Source organism: Colletotrichum phormii (genome assembly GCF_030913505.1).
Source record: "Colletotrichum phormii strain CBS 102054 chromosome Unknown BDP81scaffold_4, whole genome shotgun sequence".
Classification (NCBI taxonomy): Eukaryota; Fungi; Ascomycota; class Sordariomycetes; order Glomerellales; family Glomerellaceae; genus Colletotrichum; species Colletotrichum phormii.
Genome location: NW_026851446.1, coordinates 300186 through 316971, shown reverse-complemented (window position 1 = coordinate 316971; position 16786 = coordinate 300186). Strand labels below are relative to the sequence as shown.

General features: G+C 52.4%; 7 protein-coding genes across 7 annotated transcripts; 4 read left to right on the top strand and 3 right to left on the bottom strand.

Moving 5' to 3' along the window:
- Positions 1–705: 705 nt before the first annotated feature.
- On the bottom strand, positions 706–2545 carry BDP81DRAFT_390860 (ENTH domain-containing protein; the record flags this gene model as incomplete). Its single annotated transcript, XM_060587466.1, has 4 exons — positions 706–1985; positions 2058–2278; positions 2332–2401; positions 2473–2545. The coding sequence occupies 4 exons, from the start codon at positions 2543–2545 to the stop codon at positions 706–708; spliced, it is 1644 nt and encodes a 547-aa protein (XP_060448719.1).
- Positions 2546–4503: 1958 nt separating this feature from the next.
- BDP81DRAFT_367672 (uncharacterized protein) lies at positions 4504–8740 on the bottom strand. Its single transcript, XM_060586545.1, has 3 exons — positions 7689–8740; positions 7579–7626; positions 4504–7525 (listed from the first exon to the last, which is right to left on the bottom strand). Exons 1-3 carry the CDS (start codon positions 8368–8370, stop codon positions 4884–4886), a joined length of 3372 nt encoding a protein of 1123 aa, XP_060448718.1. The 5' UTR covers positions 8371–8740; the 3' UTR covers positions 4504–4883.
- Positions 8741–9342: 602 nt separating this feature from the next.
- On the top strand, positions 9343–9864 carry BDP81DRAFT_390858 (uncharacterized protein; the record flags this gene model as incomplete). Its single annotated transcript, XM_060587465.1, has 5 exons — positions 9343–9390; positions 9471–9563; positions 9625–9662; positions 9715–9790; positions 9844–9864. 5 exons carry the CDS (start codon positions 9343–9345, stop codon positions 9862–9864), a joined length of 276 nt encoding a protein of 91 aa, XP_060448717.1.
- A 262-nt stretch (positions 9865–10126) lies between these two features.
- BDP81DRAFT_458337 (PP-loop family protein) lies at positions 10127–11341 on the bottom strand (the record flags this gene model as incomplete). The annotated part of the gene is made up of 1 exon (XM_060593402.1): positions 10127–11341. The coding sequence occupies one exon, from the start codon at positions 11339–11341 to the stop codon at positions 10127–10129; it is 1215 nt and encodes a 404-aa protein (XP_060448716.1).
- Positions 11342–12137: 796 nt separating this feature from the next.
- BDP81DRAFT_390856 (60S ribosomal protein L8-B) lies at positions 12138–13660 on the top strand (the record flags this gene model as incomplete). The annotated part of the gene is made up of 3 exons (XM_060587464.1): positions 12138–12167; positions 12812–12886; positions 12950–13660. The coding sequence occupies 3 exons, from the start codon at positions 12138–12140 to the stop codon at positions 13658–13660; spliced, it is 816 nt and encodes a 271-aa protein (XP_060448715.1).
- Positions 13661–14569: 909 nt separating this feature from the next.
- BDP81DRAFT_419366 (uncharacterized protein) lies at positions 14570–14799 on the top strand (the record flags this gene model as incomplete). The annotated part of the gene is made up of 1 exon (XM_060589767.1): positions 14570–14799. A coding segment is annotated over exon 1 (206 nt), but the record flags the coding sequence as incomplete, so codon positions are not given.
- A 441-nt stretch (positions 14800–15240) lies between these two features.
- On the top strand, positions 15241–16348 carry BDP81DRAFT_419365 (uncharacterized protein). Its single transcript, XM_060589766.1, has one exon. The coding sequence runs from the start codon at positions 15611–15613 to the stop codon at positions 16202–16204; it is 594 nt and encodes a 197-aa protein (XP_060448713.1). The 5' UTR covers positions 15241–15610; the 3' UTR covers positions 16205–16348.
- The last annotated feature ends 438 nt before the right edge of the window (positions 16349–16786 follow it).

Here is a 16786-nt window from a genome sequence, read left to right as displayed (position 1 = left end):
ATCAGATCACGTTTCTCCTACCCATGTTGATTCATACTATCATATGTAGGGCTCTCAAGGCATACTTAACTACTCAAACTCTCCTTACTTCGGTTTCAATTGGTTGACTTATCTTCCGTTGAAGATAGGAAGAGCCTGGATTCTATGCATTTGTCAGAAATCTAGCTGCGCATCATTCATCCATGTCCTACACACTCATCGTGGTCATTCACCTAGAACACGAATTCGCCGTGCCCCTTTTACTGGGAACCAATAGTCACAGGGACTGTTCGGCCAAGATACTGGGCAGAAGTGATCTCAAATCTTGCAAAGCAAACGTAGCGTCGTGCGCAATCATCATGAGATGACATCAGACTCCTTCACATCTCATCACTGAATGCATATGCAGGCAACCGTTCTTGGCTTCGTGTAACATGCTGTGGCGAGGTTCAAAAAATCATAAATGGCTCATTGAAGAGCACTATAGGCAAGCTGTGTAAATGTAAAATGAAGCAAACCGCCGGCCAACTATGAACAGGAACAAGTTTAGTCCTCTGACGGGTATGTGACCGCACCTCAAGATAAAACCTCCGCGTCCCCCAGACTCTAAAAATAAAATAGAAAAGAACCCTTTTGAACCTTAGTGCAAACAATCGGTGGCTTGAACAGCGCCGATGATCAAGCGCCTGCTTCAGCCCGGCAGTATATCCCCAGTAACGTCGTAACCTAGAACTGGATAAGGTCCTGCGGCTGAGTATTTTGCTGCTGTGGTCTTCCGACCGCGAATGGGTTGTTACTGCCATTGATACCTGCGGGTCCTGTAGCTGCCGGCATTTGCTGCCCATATGACATGCTAGGCATGCCTGTGAATTGTGATCGGAGGAACGGGTTGCTTCCTGTCGCTTCTGCAGTGAGTCGCTGAGCCCCAGAGCCGGCGCTGTTGACAAACGTCCCAGGTGCGGTGTGCTGCGCGGGGATACGTGTCTGACCGGTGTTGCCGTATGTGTCCATGCCATCTCCTCCAGCAAGTAGGGCATTCAGCTTGGCTTCGTGGTCTGTAAGCTCCTTCTGCGGAGTTCCGAAAGATGGCTGTGCCGTCAGTTGAGGTTGCTGGATCTGCTGAGGCGGTGGCTGCTGCTGCTGCTGAGCGAAGCTGGGTTGGCTGAAAGCTGAGAGTGTCTTCTGTTCTGGCAAGGGGGGCATAGAAGATTGTGTCTGAGGACGACCAAATGAGGACGCGAATGGGTTGTTGGAACCCGTTTGCATTGGCTTCATTGGGTTGCCCGTCTTCATCGAGCCTGTTGACCAAGGGTTGTTGCTTCCTGGCTGAGAAGCTGTCTCCTGAGGGGTGAGATTCTGCTGAGCATAAGGGTTGTAGCCCGTTGGCTGCGGCTGGAAACCCTGTTGCTGTTGTCCATACGGGTCCATCCCGATGCCGAAACCGTTGCCGCCGTAGCCATTCTGGAACCCTGTCGCCTGTGGCTGCTGGAACCCGGTGTACGCATTGTTCATGTAGCCGGTGGGTTGCGTCTGAAGTTGGTTCTGATCGATGGGGTTAGCAAAGAAGTCTACAGCACTGCCTTGCTGGTAGCCTTGGTTGAATCCAGTGTACTGTGGCTGCGTTGACTGAACAGGGGTGTCATCGAAGAGGAGCGAGGCGTTGTTGCTGTCTTCCATTTCTCGTCTGCGTCGCTCGTCTTCCTCTTTGCTTAGTTTGATCGCCTTAGCTAGGTCATCGTCCTCAGTCTCGTGGGCGCCACGACCTGCTCGTTTGCGGCGGTCCTCTTCCTCCTGGTGCTTGCTAGCCTCAATGGCAAGTCTGTACTCGGTATCGTCTTCGTTGCTCATACGGCGGCGAACCCGCGGCTGAGTAGGGCTGGTGTGCTGAGGAGCGAACTCTTCGAGGCCAGTGACGCGGGACTTCCATGACTTGCGATCGCTTCTCTCCGCTCGAAGCCTCTCCTCGTCCAGAATTAGTGACGTTAGTTCCTTGGCGGCAACACGCACTGGCGACTATGTTAGAAATACTGAGGATTGACTAAAGTGAATGCACCGAGGATGGTAGGGAGAGCGCATACCATTTTGACCAACATCTCTGCCATCTTCATCAATGTACTGGAACTCGCGCAATGTCTTGATGATGTAGATGCTCTGTCTCGCCCAGGTGACGACAAGTTCAGAACCCTCGTGCAGACAGTAGTCGAGCACCTTGAGAGCTTTCAAAACGTGCCTCCAGTTTTTTCCCTTGTCGTTCAAACGCTTGTCGAGCATGTCCATGATTTCGTAGAATTCGGTAGATCTGTATCGTAAATTTAGCATGATCCCAGGGTCGGTCAGTCTGGCAAAGCCTACGTGTTGTACGTGAGCTGAGCAATTTCGCTCATCTGGGTTCCGGTAGGACCCCATGGGTCGTTGCTGGTTGCTAAGAGACGATTGTCAGAATGAGTTCCGAAGAGGAGAGGAGGATAACTGCTTGGGAAAGCTGCGACTTACCTTCTCTGACTTTGACCTGGACACTGGAGTAACCCTTGGTCACGTTCTTGACACTTCGCATAACCTTCGACATTTTGGCGGTATTATCGTCGTCAGTCCGTCCAAGGGTATTGTTTTGTCAGTGGATGATGTGCGATGGATTGGTAGGCGATGCCAAGTCCGGTTCCCGTAAGGTAGGGAGGTTGGGTATTGTTCGGGAGAAAGTGGGCTGTCGGATGCGCTGGAAGAAAGTGACGACAGCGACGTGATGTAGCTGGGTGCGATTGAGGCGGCAACGGAGAGCTTGAGCCCAACGCAGGCGATTGCTGATGCGACGAGCAATAGCACGGGGAATGATTGACAGTGTTGTCGGAGGGTTGGATAAGAGCGCAGCGGAGAGACAGGCTGATGATGGATGGAAAGCAAAGGTTGGAGGTGGGAGGGGCGCTTGTGACGACAGCTTGGTCCGACGAATCGAAGGGCGGCTTAGCGCAGAGCGTTGGCAGACGAAGGGTCGGCGGAAGGGGGTGAACGGGTCGTAAAGGCCGACTTCGCCAGTGGTTGGGGTGAGGAGGAGACAGGCCAGATGACGGCGGATAGCGGAGCCCAGCAGACTGAAGGGACGGACGGGCTTCCTAGCTAGCTACTGGGTATATTTTGTCGACGAAGATGTCGCTGGTATGTGTTTGAGAGGGTCGCGATGGTCGGAGATGGAAGTTCTGGAGATGAAGCATTAAAGTTTGTCAAAGTTGGGCGACTTGAGGGAAGCAACGTGGAACTTGGAAGGCAAAAAGGCAGCCCGAACAGCCAGAAAGGTCCCGGTTCGGTTGGCACTGGCAGTCTGGCACTGGCAGTCTGGCACTGACTTTGACACTGGGCACTGGGCACTTGGCACTGGGCGGAGTGACGACCTGAGTGTCACACTTCACGTCTCTGGCGGTGCGGCGAGTGCGTGTGCGTAATGCAACTTGGCCGGGCGGTCGGAGACGGAGACTGCGACTCGGGGGTCCAAGACTTTGGAGCGCTGGAGCACCTTCTGTCGTCTGTCCCACGCAATGGAACCTGGAAGTCCAGTGTGGGGCCAGAAGGCTGTGTCGGTACCTCATCCAGGTAGTTTACAAAGTACACGTGCATTAACTGACTTCCATTACAATCACCTGGATGGGATGTGAACTTCAAACGATCTCAATAGAATGAGAGACTGTCAACTAGACATATGGTGAGGCAAGTTGACTCAAATAATATCATGTCGTGTAGCGGATGCCCCAAATTCCATGTTGGTAGCGCAAAGCTGGCGGTATGCCTCGAACAACATGCGGCAGGATGTACTTCTGCACGTCTTGAGTAACAAAGGTACCTCAATCGTCATACACGATCAAGGGAGCTAGCTACCCGACCTACGTATTTAAGCATGTGCCTTGTCGTTAAGGTATAAGTACGGAGTAGACCCGATCAGCGACGCCTACGGATACGCGGCTGGCGGATACCCTGATGCCGGACCTAACCTTGTCAACCACCCAAGGTATCCACGGGCAGTTATTTTACCCAAGCTACCTACGGGGTAATACCTGTTACCAATGTATTGCCTGCGGATAAATCATCGCAGTGCCATTTTACTAGAAGCCATACTCACCTCCAGATTTACTCAGGCGCAATCACCGTGGGAAATTTGTCTCTGCTCGTCCGTATGGACCTCCATACAAAGACTTCACCACGTGCTTAGCTGAACTGAGAATAATTACGCGTGCTCAAATCTCTGGCGGCTGAAGAAGGTCGCTACATCGGAGGCTGCGGCCATGTAATCATGGGAGGCTGAGTGAATTTAGCTTCGGCTCCTCTGCGGTCGAGGTAGCTAAGTAGTGCTGAGGTACAGTACCTATCGTAAGGCCCTCAGATAGCCGGAGACACGGCCGTGATTGACGGAACAAAAAAGGAAACCAGTGTCCCCTCATAAAACTGAGCGTCGCGAATGTTGAGGTTCAATATACCGTGTGGCTGGCAAAGTGTGGATGCCACAGAAATCAGAACCAGATAACAGTCAGCCATAACTCAATACTCAGTAATGCCCACCTCTTGGTTAATGCCTATATTAACCACGCTTGCTTAACTCAAATAAGGCGCCCGATAGAAGACTTGTCTGACGTCTCCTTCACGTATGCAAGGTGCCTGGATATACATGTAAACAAAAATCAATGATTTATCTCCAAGGCATGCGTCTACTGATAGTGCTAACATGTCTCCAAGCTACCTTCAGCCGCAATAGAGTCACTGGCCGATTACGTCGCACCAGTGCTGTCAGGTTGAACAAGAACCACAGAGGACAGAGATCAACGAACAGTTGCTGCGCTTGCATTACTAGAAACAATGTTACAGGTCGGCTCGAAATGAGACTAGGAATAATAATAGTGTAAGGGGGTATCGGCTGTTGGGCATCACTCGTTCTCTGCTTGGCCGCCAACGTCACCATTGAGGTCGCTTCCTGCTTCCTCGGCGCCAGCGTCCTCGTGTTCGCCTTCCTGAAACTGCACGCGAACCACATCCATCGTCTCGTTGCCCTCAGCGGCGAGGCCTTCGACCTCTTTGCCATTCGTCACCGGAAGGCCAGCCAGCCGCTGCTTCTCTTGTTTCTCTCTGAGCCAACCCGGCGGGAGACCGGGCCCACTGTCGGCATTGCCGTAATCGCTTTTCTTAGTACCCTTCGGCCAACGGCCCGGTCCACGTCCCGTTCCTCCCGTTTTCCGCCGTGATGACGATGATGAGCTTTTGCTCTTGGGACGGCTCGATGTGGTTCGTCTCGCGCTGCTGCTGCCGCCGCCCGACTGCCGTTGCCTGGAGTTGCTGCTCGTTGTTCGTGCAACAACAGGCCGAGGTACACTGGGTCGCGGCCGGTCGGACCGACGACCGCCAGGAGGCGGGTACACCTCGAACCTCGATGGTGGCACGTCTTTGTACAAGCTGGCCCAGTCGCCTTCAAACGGTTGTTCGGGAGTGGATTGGAGAACTTCCTTGAGCTGGGACGGCTCTTCATAAGCCTGTTCTAAGCCAGCCTCGCCGTTCACCAGGCCGTCTTGATGTGACTCTGTGGATTCGTAAATGTTAGGCTCCACAGTCGACCCAGTTGCTTCTGCATCAGCATCCTCAGCGATGGTCGATGAGCCGCCTTCGGCAACAGAACGTTTGTCGGCAATGCCATTGGCTGCTGTATCTTGTTGAGGGGCTGGTAGCGATGCACTCTGTACAGGTTTGTGAATGTCATCTTCTTCTCGTGGTGCAATCGCGCTGATAGCTGGGCCCAACTCAAAGTTTGTAGCATTGCCTCGCCCCATGACGTACGGAGTCCAGGTGAGCGCGTCTGGATTCAGTTTGACGTAATTCTTACTCTCCCATTTTGCTATGTATTCGTTACAGTACGAAAGGTCGACACGGAAGGCATATAGCTCCGTAAATGGATCACGGACGAGGCACCTGAGACCTTCGAGGGCAGAAATAACGTCGTCGGGAGTCAGTCCTGTATCATCGGACATCTGTCGAACACTGAGGCCCGGTGCCGTAGATTTATCCTCTTCGACATGGTCGAGGAGATACCGGCAGAGTACCAGCCTCCAGTAGTTGCGGTACGAGACGAGACCCATGTCCGAAAGAGGCTTTTCGGGTGATCCAGTCTTGCGCTCCACGCGAGTGAGCAAGTATGAAAAGTCAATCAGGAGGTTGCCGTAGCCTTTTCGCTGGTGTATAGGCAGGGTTAAAATGCAAGAAACGTTGTTCTGGCTGCTGGCTCTTTTCTCCTTGGAGAAGTACCCAACAAAATGGTAGCCAAGAGCATCGTATTCGCATAATACGTAGAAGAGGAAAGGCTCAACATCGTAGTAGAGCGTTTTGGACCCCAAGAATAGCTTGGCGAGGAGGCAGAGGTTCTGGCAGTAGACCGGATTTTTCCGGCCGTCAACCTCGAAGACGGAAACTGATCCATGCCTGTATATCTCATCACCTGGTGGGTGCTTGGCTGGACACTTGAGTTTGTGACGCCAGGCGACATAGTCCGAGTTCATGTACTTCAGACAGAATTCGCAAATGTAGAGAGTGCGGTTCCGGCTGTACTCCTCGGGATAGGGAGCGGCATACCAAGTGTCGATTTCCCAGCCTCCAAAATCGATGCACTCAATCTGGCTCGCTGGTCCAGCATTTTTCTTGGGCCTCTTGGCCGGTGTCGCTAGGTTGAGTTGGACGCTGTGAAGGCGAGCTCGCCATACCTCCTCGGCTTTTTGTTTGGCCTCATCGAATTTCCGACGGTCATCATTGGTCGGTAAAGTCCGTGATGTGTCGGCTTCGTTCTCATCGAGAATGCCTCCGTACGGCTTTGTTCTCACGTCGTCGGTTTCCCGGTCCAAGAAGGAATAGAAGGGATGTGAGTAGTCAGTAGAAGTGAACGAAGCTGCCATAGCTGCAGCCAAATTATCGTGGGATGGAGTGGTCGTGTCCATGACTTTCTCCGTTCTTCTTCGACTGGACGAGGACTTTTTTGATAGCACCCGGCGAAGGGCGGATGGCTTTACACGCATCTTGATAATGGTGGACCGAGTCTGTCGAGTGATGGTAACCCCTTTTTGCGATTTTCGAGGGGGATGTAGACGTAGCGTGCGTCGTGTATCCTTCTCCCCAGCTCCGTTGGGACCCTCTTGTGCTGTGCCTGCGCCATGGCTTGATTCTCTGTCTTTGGACGTGTTTCGCCGACGCTTTCTGAGCGACATGACAATTTCCTCAGCTTCGACAGAAGACGTCTTGCGCTTACGAAGAACTCGAGTTCCGTCCATAGGATCCTCATTCAAAAGAAGATGATTAAAGACCGAGTGAGAGTCGGGTTTGGAGGTGCCTTTTTGGGGCGGAAGCAGGTCTCGCGCTACTTGGGATGCTGTTGACCGTCTAGACGACGGAGACAGTCCAAGTTCGTGCTCAGCATCTGGCTCTTGCTCAACTTCATGCTTCTCTGCATATTCGTGCGAATCGTTCCTCTGAGACTCATCGGCGGGTGCATCGTCAGCAGTCGCGCAATCGGGGCATTTCCACTGGTGAGCAGCTGCAAGAAATGATTAGACACAGCAAGGCTTGACAAAGGAGGGGAGTGATTACTGTTAAACTCTTGCAACGCGCCAGCCTCTCTGGCGCAATGTTGATGTGCTAAATCCACGTTGTTAGCTTTCAGCGTGATCTTGCTCCGTCCGAAGATGCAGAGCACTTACAGTTCTCCCCACATCCAACGCAAGCCAAGTACTCTTCGAAGTCCTCTGCTGGATCTTGTTCTTCATCTTGTTTGCAGAACATGCAAGTGTTCATGGCTGCGTCTTCTGAACCTTCGTCTTCGTCTTCTTCTTCCTCTACGGCGACCTCATCCCACGCATCGTCTCCCTCGGATTCGTTGCCAGACTCACTGTGCGACTCCGAGTGCTCGCTGTCCGGCTCATCTGCCTCCTCGTCATCGGTTTCGCCTGGCCTGATCTTCACAGCGCCAACACCCTCTGCCTCATCCTCCTCAATGTCATCTAGCAAGCTGCTGCTGCGACTGCGCGCACCGGCCGAAGCTTCGTCTCCATCGTCTTGTCCCAAGCGCTGATCCATGTCGCCACCAGAATACTCATCTAGGTTCTCTTCTAGAGAGTCTTGCTCGGAAAGTTCGCTATTATCGTCTGCATTCTCGGCCATTTCAATATCATCGTCCAAGGCAGGCGCGTCTCTTTCATCGCCTTCATCGCCGACCGCATCCGAAAGTTCGTCGTCTTGCGTGTTAGGGTTCGTCAAGGGACTCTCGGTATCCTGAGGCAAGTCTCCGGCAGCCGCGGCCGGTGCGTCTTCGATTTCGGCATCTTCATCTGAGAGAAGTGCGCTCTGCTGCAGCTCTTCTTCGGTGAGCTGCGCGCTTGCCATCTTGCCGACGAGGCTCGAAGGCCGCAAGAGTTTGCGGATTGCGATTATTTGTCGGAGCTACTGTTTCGAATCCTGCCCGTAGATGACAAAAGTTCGGTGTTCGCTGCCCATAGCTAGCAAGAAGGACAAAGGGTCGAGCGAGTCTGGCGCACAATTGTGGTAAATCGGCTGGTCTTGAGCGAGCGTTGCTGCGAGAGTTGAGCGCGTATGGCCTTAGGCGACGATGCGCGGCAGACAGACATACACTGGCGTTGGTACAGATCGAATGCTGTCTCTGGGCCGAGGGTCGAACGCGTAGCTGAATGGCTGACGCAGATTCCTCCTCAACTGTAGGAAAGCTAGCAATTGCTTTCAAGGCTTCTTCGAGGCGCAGATGGTTGACAGACTGGCGCAAGCCAAGGGATGCGACTTCCACAACTGTGGCGCGTACAGTAATCAGTCGGCTTAGCACTGTGTCCGCACCGGGGTTGAAGGTGAGGTTCCCACGGTGGGCAGGCGCGACATGTACCTGGGTCACGGGGTCTGGGACTGCTTCAGCTGTTTATCCAGTGAGGTATCCGTAAGGTACTACGGAAAGGTACCTCAAGCTTCGGTTCGCACTTGGTCCTCGGGGGAGGGGGGTTGTTGCCAGGGACGAGAACAATACCTAGATGGTTCCCACTTCAATTCAATCTCTCCCCCAGTGACCAATGGTAAGCTGCGGAACCCCTTGACAGTGCTCAGCCAATCACCCCCATCCCAAAAGTACTGACGCGATTGAAATATCACGTGACTCAGAAAGACCCAGTCCGAGGACCCGACGACTTGCGGATTGCTTCCATCAATTGGCCAGTCAATTCAAGGAAGCCGGAATTCAACGACGTCTCCCGCAGACACCGACGACTGCAAGCTGTGTCTCTTGTCAGCCTTGCGCCCTCTCGATACATATATACCGACGAACAACGACGCCTAGCCGAACGGCCAACCGCTACCATGCCCGTCCCTTTCGAGACTCTGATTCCCTATGGAATCATGATTGCTGTAAGAGCTACCTTGCGACAGCCATTGCGCCGGCGCGAAACATTGTCAACCTTCACGATGGAGACTAATGTCCTATTCAGATGTTTGGTATCACTGGTACCGGACTGCACGTCATCAAGGGCATCCAGAACGGTGGAAAGAAGCCCCGTTGGGGCTTGGATCAGTGGGATAGGGTGAGTGCTCATGATCTGGAATTACTTTGAGATTTACATTGCTAACCTGGCTTTCTTACAGCAAAGTACGTGCCTGATCAACCCGAAATATACACAATTGTTTGTTCGAAAGCTAATCCGAAGGTATTATAGTGATGGACCGGGATCGCAGACTCACGGGCGATCTGCGTGGACAGGTCGCCAACCACGAAGCGCCTCCAGGCTTCGAATTGAACCACCCTTGGAGAGTACGTTTTTTCTTACGACAATTGGCTGGACTTTGGCTGACCATACCGTACAGTTGGAGAAGCGCATGTCATAGAGGATGGCGGGAAACAAAAATATGTATGCTACCTTGTCTGGAAACCATGGGGTTTTCACTATTCATCGTCCACTTCAGCCACCCAATGAAACTTTTATTTCTTGTTCAGTTCAAAACCTACTGCCGTGGCCTATGCGGTTGTTGACACGAACAAGCCGGATTCATGCACCAAATCACATCGAAGGGGGAGGTGGGATACGGGCTACGGGAAGACATGGCATTTGTCTGTCCAACCTGGCTTGAGACGATGACTTTATTGTCTCTATAATCGAATCTGCGCTTTATTCTTGTTCAACCCATCCACCAACAGACAAGCTTGGCAGATGGCTTGACTAGACATGTAGCCGCATCTCTCACACTTGCCCAACGTCTGTAAGGGAGCACTTGGAGCTGTTTGTGCTTGGCCAGGTCTAGATCTAGGCGTCTCGGACGATTTTTGAGTCTTCTTTGCGGTATTTGGTGAAGGTGAAGGAGCAGTCGTGAAGTCTGTCTCTTGAGATCTGGCCAGAGTTGCCTGACTCAAGCTTGCATCCAACTGAGCAATCTCTGTCTCGAGGCCTTTGCTTTGCTGCGAGCCGCAGCCAGCAACAAAGTCATCCTCGGCGACACGGGGAGCGCTTCCTTTGCAAGCACAAGAGCTGCTCGAACCTCCCGCAACAAGCCGAGCCATGTCCTCGCCGCTGCGGACGATGTCCAAAATAGCACTTGGCCGCACCCGCTCGAGGTTCTTGATCAGGGTGCGAGCAGTGCCACGGAATGCTTCGGGGCTGTAAATGCATTCGGTACTGAAGTAGTCGAGCTTCTTATGATGGGCATATAGCACAATCTCCTTCTCGTAGGAGTACTTGAGGGGTTTGCTGCGCTTGACATCGCTGGTATCGTCGCCAGTGACGATACTTGTGCTGCGACCCAGCCGTGGCAAATCTCCTCTCAAGAGGTTCATTAGGATGGTTTCAGCAACATCATCTGCGTTGTGGCCCGTGACGACATGTTTAATGTTCAAAATCTTGGCGCCACGGTCCAGCGCCTGTCGACGGAACACGCCGCAATATGTGCAGTTGCCTTTCTTTCCAATCACCTCGACAACCTGGTCCATCGTCCAGCCGTACAACTCGTCGTACCCTACTATAGTAAGGGGCATATCGTACTGAACGGCATTTCTCTTGACGGTTTCGAGTGAATCGTCTCTATAACCCTTGATGCCCTCATCGATGCTGAGGAGTACGAGATTCAAGCCGTAATCATACCTGTCGTTAAGGGTTTTGAGGACACTTGCTAAGACGGTCGAGTCTTTGCCACCCGAGGCCCCGATAGCTACTTGCTCTCCCCGAGAGAATAGTGAAGAGGAGACGATGGTGTGATGTACTTCTTCCTCAAATACTGAGATAAAACAGCCCTTGCAAAGCTTCTGGTGGTTCTTGGGCCGCTTCACGAGAGCGCGCTCGGTTTTGCACTTTGCGCATAGCACTGGTGCCATTTTGGTTGCTACACCACGCGCAAGGAGTAAGTACGGTCTCTGGTGAGAAGAAAGGCGTCCCGGACGAACAGTGTCGTTTCAACGTCGAAAGTTCAGCGCCACTCCGCGCTCGAAAGGTTCTCGCCCCAGTTGAATCAACGAACTTTGAAATCGGTACCCCGCGGTGGATCAGACAGGATAACTGAGTTGAATCGAAAAGTTGAAAGCAGGTTGTACGTGGGCGTGTGTTTCTCCACGTAAAATGTATTTCGAGTGGAGCTCGGTCTGGGGACTTGGATCAGTGAAGAAAAAAAAGAGGTTGTTGCTACATTGAGGTTACGGAAAATTTGAGAATGGCATGTGTTGCCGTGTGGCTTTGATGGCCTTGGAGTCATCATCGTCGGTCCAGTAGGTACGTACCGCAAAGCGGGATTCCGTGCCTGGACCTTCGACCACTTACAAAGGTACTAATTACCATACTCCCTACGGTCACTTACCATTCATTAGGGTGCCTCTTTTGCAGAAAAGCGACTGGACTTGCTCTCTAGAACGCTGTGCCATGCATCACATCTATCGACCCCCCCCAACTTTACGTCCCTCCTGAGTGGAATCTGGTTTGTTAGGAATAACAAGTTCTGCCAAACTGACTTACAATGAAGAGACGAGGCTCTTGCATGTGTACCGCACTTGCTGTCTCAATTCTACCCTGCCAGCTTGCACTGTTGAGTCGGCAAGCGAACAAATCTAACGATTAAGATATCAAACCAAAGTAGGCGTCAAAACTTGTCATGGGTACCTACTGTCGAGAATCGGTCCAATGGTGGTGAATAATTTGACCAACAATGAGGTAGGTGCTTAGGTCTCTGTGAACTTTTTAGTTGGTGCCGCTACACCGAGAAAGTGACATTCCATCTTCCTTGGCAGTGGGGTCGAGTGCTCTGTCGTGCCTGTCAGGCCTGTCAGTCACCTATCGGACAGGGAAATGGCCATCACGTGAAGATAAGCCTAGCGGCACCTTTAACACACGAAGTCCCCGGTACGGTCAAGGCACACGCCCACGTTGTAAATTTTCTTATCGGGTACCCACCCTATCTTGCCCTAATCGAATTTTTTTGCGCCCACACCAACAACGTCTTATCCTCGTCTCCCGAAATCTGCGTTTCTTACTGTTGACCAATTCTTCATCCATCCCCGCCAAAGGCAGTATCACGACAACCGACAAAATGGTGAGTACACATTGAACGAAGACGACTCCATCTGCCCTCGAGGCCAATATCCAGTTTCGCTGTCATGCGGACTGTGACTTTCCATCTCGGTCGTCGGTTCTCAGCAAGCTTGCTTGTTGAGACGGGCCGTTGATGATGATTTGGCTGGAAGGGACGGCGAAGTGTTGGATTCACTTCCAATGCTTCTCCGTCCTTCTCCTTAGAGTTAAAGGAAGACACAAGTTGATTTGAACAATTCACTGATGTCTTGCTTTCTCAATGATAGCCTCCCAAGTCCGGTAAGAAGGTGGCTCCCGCCCCTTTCCCTCAGGGAAAGGCTGGCTCCAAGAAGGCTCCTAAGGTCAGTACATGCTCTCCCCGTGATTGCGCGCGCAGTTCCATAGATGGCTGACAATGATCGCAGAACCCTCTTATCGAGCGCAAGCCCCGCAACTACGGCATCGGCCAGGACATCCAACCCCGTCGCAACTTGGCCCGCATGGTCAAGTGGCCCGAGTATGTCCGTCTTCAGCGCCAGAAGAAGATCTTGAACATGCGCCTCAAGGTCCCCCCTGCGATCGCCCAGTTCCAGCACGTCCTCGACCGCAACACCGCCGCCCAGGCTTTCAAGCTCCTCAACAAGTACCGCCCTGAGACCAAGGCCGAGAAGAAGGAGCGCCTCGTCAAGGAGGCCACCGCCATCAAGGACGGCAAGAAGAAGGAGGACGTCTCCAAGAAGCCCTACACTGTCAAGTACGGTCTCAACCATGTTGTTGGCCTGATCGAGAACAAGAAGGCTTCCCTCGTCCTCATCCCCAACGATGTTGATCCCATTGAGTTGGTTATCTTCCTCCCCGCCCTCTGCCGCAAGATGGGTGTCCCCTTCGCCATCATCAAGGGCAAGGCCCGCCTCGGAACCGTCGTCCACAAGAAGACCGCCGCTGTCCTCGCTTTCACCGAGGTCCGCTCCGAGGACAAGAGCGAGCTCTCCAAGCTTGTCTCCGCCATCAAGGACGGATACTTGGAGAAGACCGACAACGCTCGCAAGCAGTGGGGTGGTGGTATCATGGGCGCCAAGGCCCAGAAGCGCACCGAGAAGAAGCAGAAGGCTCTTGACAACGCCATCAAGGTCTAAGATGGAACAATACCCGGACTACTTTAGTGTATTAGGAGACTAGGCCACTGGAGGCTATCGGATCATAAAAATTTGGCATGGCGTCGGGATTATTCTATTGGGTTTCAAGTTCATGCTTTGCTCTCATGACGTAGTGATCTCACGACCCTTTTACTCCCATACCAGTACATGTTGTCCTGCTGTAATTCTCCTGCTCCAATTCCCATCAACGGTGATATTAGGGTTTACGGTCTGCTAGTTGTAAGGCTAAATTGTGAAAGTGTACTGCGAAAGATCTCAGCCTGTTACTGTATAAGAAGACTGTCAAAGCTTGCCGAAGTTCTTGCTGTGAATCGAGGAGTTGTTAAAGTCATATATGATGGTGGTCTGTCATGGACTCATGGCGCAGTCATATCCGTACAAAAGCCAAGTCGACCAATTATTAAGGCGAACGGGTATGTCCGCCCATCGACGCCGAAGTCTAGGCAGTACCTTACTTACCGACGGCCTTTCTTCCCAAAAGTCTTGGCAAGTCGCATCTGGCGAGATGCGACAGCGTGAGATACCACAGGACCACTCTGTAGAACGAGAGTAGCAACAAGCACAGCCAGTTATAGTCGGCTGTGGGGTTGATCGACGACAGGGGTTCCACAACTTCATCCAGAGAGAGAGAGGCGCAAGGGTCCAAGTGCTGTCGTGCTCTTTGATCGACCATCGAAAATACCGTACGATGGCAAAACTTTGGGTTTTCTCAACAAAGTGACTGCCAAGAACAACGTCTGAGAACATGCTCTCATTGTAGGTGCGCGGGTTTGGTGACCTGAGGGCCTCTGCACGCGTGCAACGCTGAAGAGCTGCTGGCCTGCTGCACGCCAAGCCGGTGAACCTTGTGGTGCATTACGCGTTTTGTATTCTGGGCTGAGCAATCTTCCCTAGAATGGTAAATGCAGACAGCCCTATTCTGGCTGGTTCTTTTCTTGTCTTTTACATCCGCACTTTTGAGCCTTTTCTTCATCCTCTCCATTTATCGAATGTTTGTGGAAGACGGCGCATTCCATGATCGTCGAACCCGGACCGGATGCTTACCCGGGGGCTTCTTTGTAATTGTTTGTGTGCTCTGCCACCTCGGATCCCGATGCTGTATCCGTAAGTAATGCTGTAATGGCCCCGGCCCGGCCGTGGCCGCAAATATCGTAAACATTCTGGTTTTCTTGGCATTCGTGTACCCATATGCTTCTACTTCTGGCACAGAGAATGTCCATGTCCATCCAAAGAGCACGAATGCGACCGCGACCCGAGCTTTGGACGTGCTCGGCCTATTACAACTCTGCGTTGGTCATGTTGCTTGTTCACTTCATACGAACCGGGCCATTTCCCCGGCGATTTATAACCTGTGTGGGGTGTAAAGAGGTGAGCATACCTTTTTGAAAAAGGTGCGGGAAACATGAGGGGAGTGCCCGCCCGGCAACTATCACGCTTGCCACGCAATCATTCATTTGAGAGCTTACATTGGCTGGCTAACTGCTTTGGGTTTAGTAAGCAACCACCAAACGCTGTTCTCCTCTTTCGGAAATCTTGGTTTGCCTTTCTCTTTCTCACTGGTTCTTACCTGTCAACGACGAGTTTCCTGGGGGATTGATGGACACTGGTCAACAATTCCCGAGTCTCGAAACTCCTTCTGATTGGCAAACATCGTAGTCTGCATTATGAGATGGCGACATGAACCCAATCTGTCAGATCACCGTCGTTCACACCATGGAGATCAATAAGGGAAGGAATGGGATTACGCAGGATGCCTTGCCTTTACGGCAGTGTTGTGAGGGATGACACTGACAAGCACTGTTTCACAGCCGGGAGTCGCCCTTGGTTCAACTGTTTTCCCATGGCTTCTCTACCCAGCAGGTAGCCCAAAGACAGAGAAGAGAGCATGGATCACTACTCCACGGCCGCATTAGACACGGAAAGTTCAATATGGGCACTGCCCTTGTCTGTCAAACAGTCAGTTCAACTTGTCAGCGGCTCGGTAAGACTCTCCATGAGCATAGTGGGCTGGGGACGGAGATAAGTGCCCGACTGACGGAGGTGGCCGTCCCATCGCACGGAGACGGTCCTTCAGCCCCCACCCGGTGGCCGGAGACAAGAATAATTCACACTACGGCCTCGCCTGTGTTTTCAATTGATTGGATTTCACCCCCATTTATGTTCTACACAAACCAGTCCATCAGAGACGAAATAATAGCCAAGGACATATGCCGTGAACAATGGCCAAGCTTTCCATTGCCATGCGGACACCGCACCGCCCCAGGGTGGTGGATTAGCCGGAGGCATAGCGCAAACGTCCCAAGTCACAGGTCACAACCCCGAAATAGTGTGCATCGCAGAGACTGTGACCGGGGTATGGCGTCTTTCTTTCCCAAGTTTTCCCTCCGTCTTTCTCTCCCGTCTCTCCCCCTCCTCCCAAGTTCCCTCCCCCATCCACCCTATTTCTGTCCTTCTGCCGTGTGCTCGTCCCTGGGGATGACCCGGGGTGTGGCACCGTTAATCCTTTGGGGGCGACTCGTCTGAAAAGTCTTGGCTCTGTCTCCAAGTGCGGAGAGTTCTCAACCAAATTTGGTCACGGTCATGGTCCCGGCCAAGAGGATTGCGGGTGGTACCCGGTTGTGTTCCGTCTGTCTGTCTGTCTGTCTGTCTGTCTGTCTGTCTGTCTGTCTGCTCTCGTCTCATGCATCAGCTCGCTCCATGTAGGGCCCCCAAGTATGCATCGCCATACTACTTATATTATCCTCCATGTCTCGCCCCCCCCCCCACCCGCGTGCTCATGGCATGACATCTTATGATATCTGCATGTAGCCTACTGCAGGATCTCGAGTCTATTCTGCTTGCCCACTACACTACGTTTGTCTGATACTACCTTTCTCTCTCTCAGCTCAGCTTGATCTTTGAAGCTCATTTACATTGTCTCAACAACACCATCTCTCATTGGATCAACCACTCCCTCGGCGCTCCCCCTCCAACTCAACCACAAGTCTCTGGCTCATCTCAACGCAAGTCTCTCGGACAAGGTTGGTTCGCCCTTCACATACCACACACACTCTCTCTCACATACACTCTCACTCTCCTTCACTCAGCTCATTGGATCATCCTCCT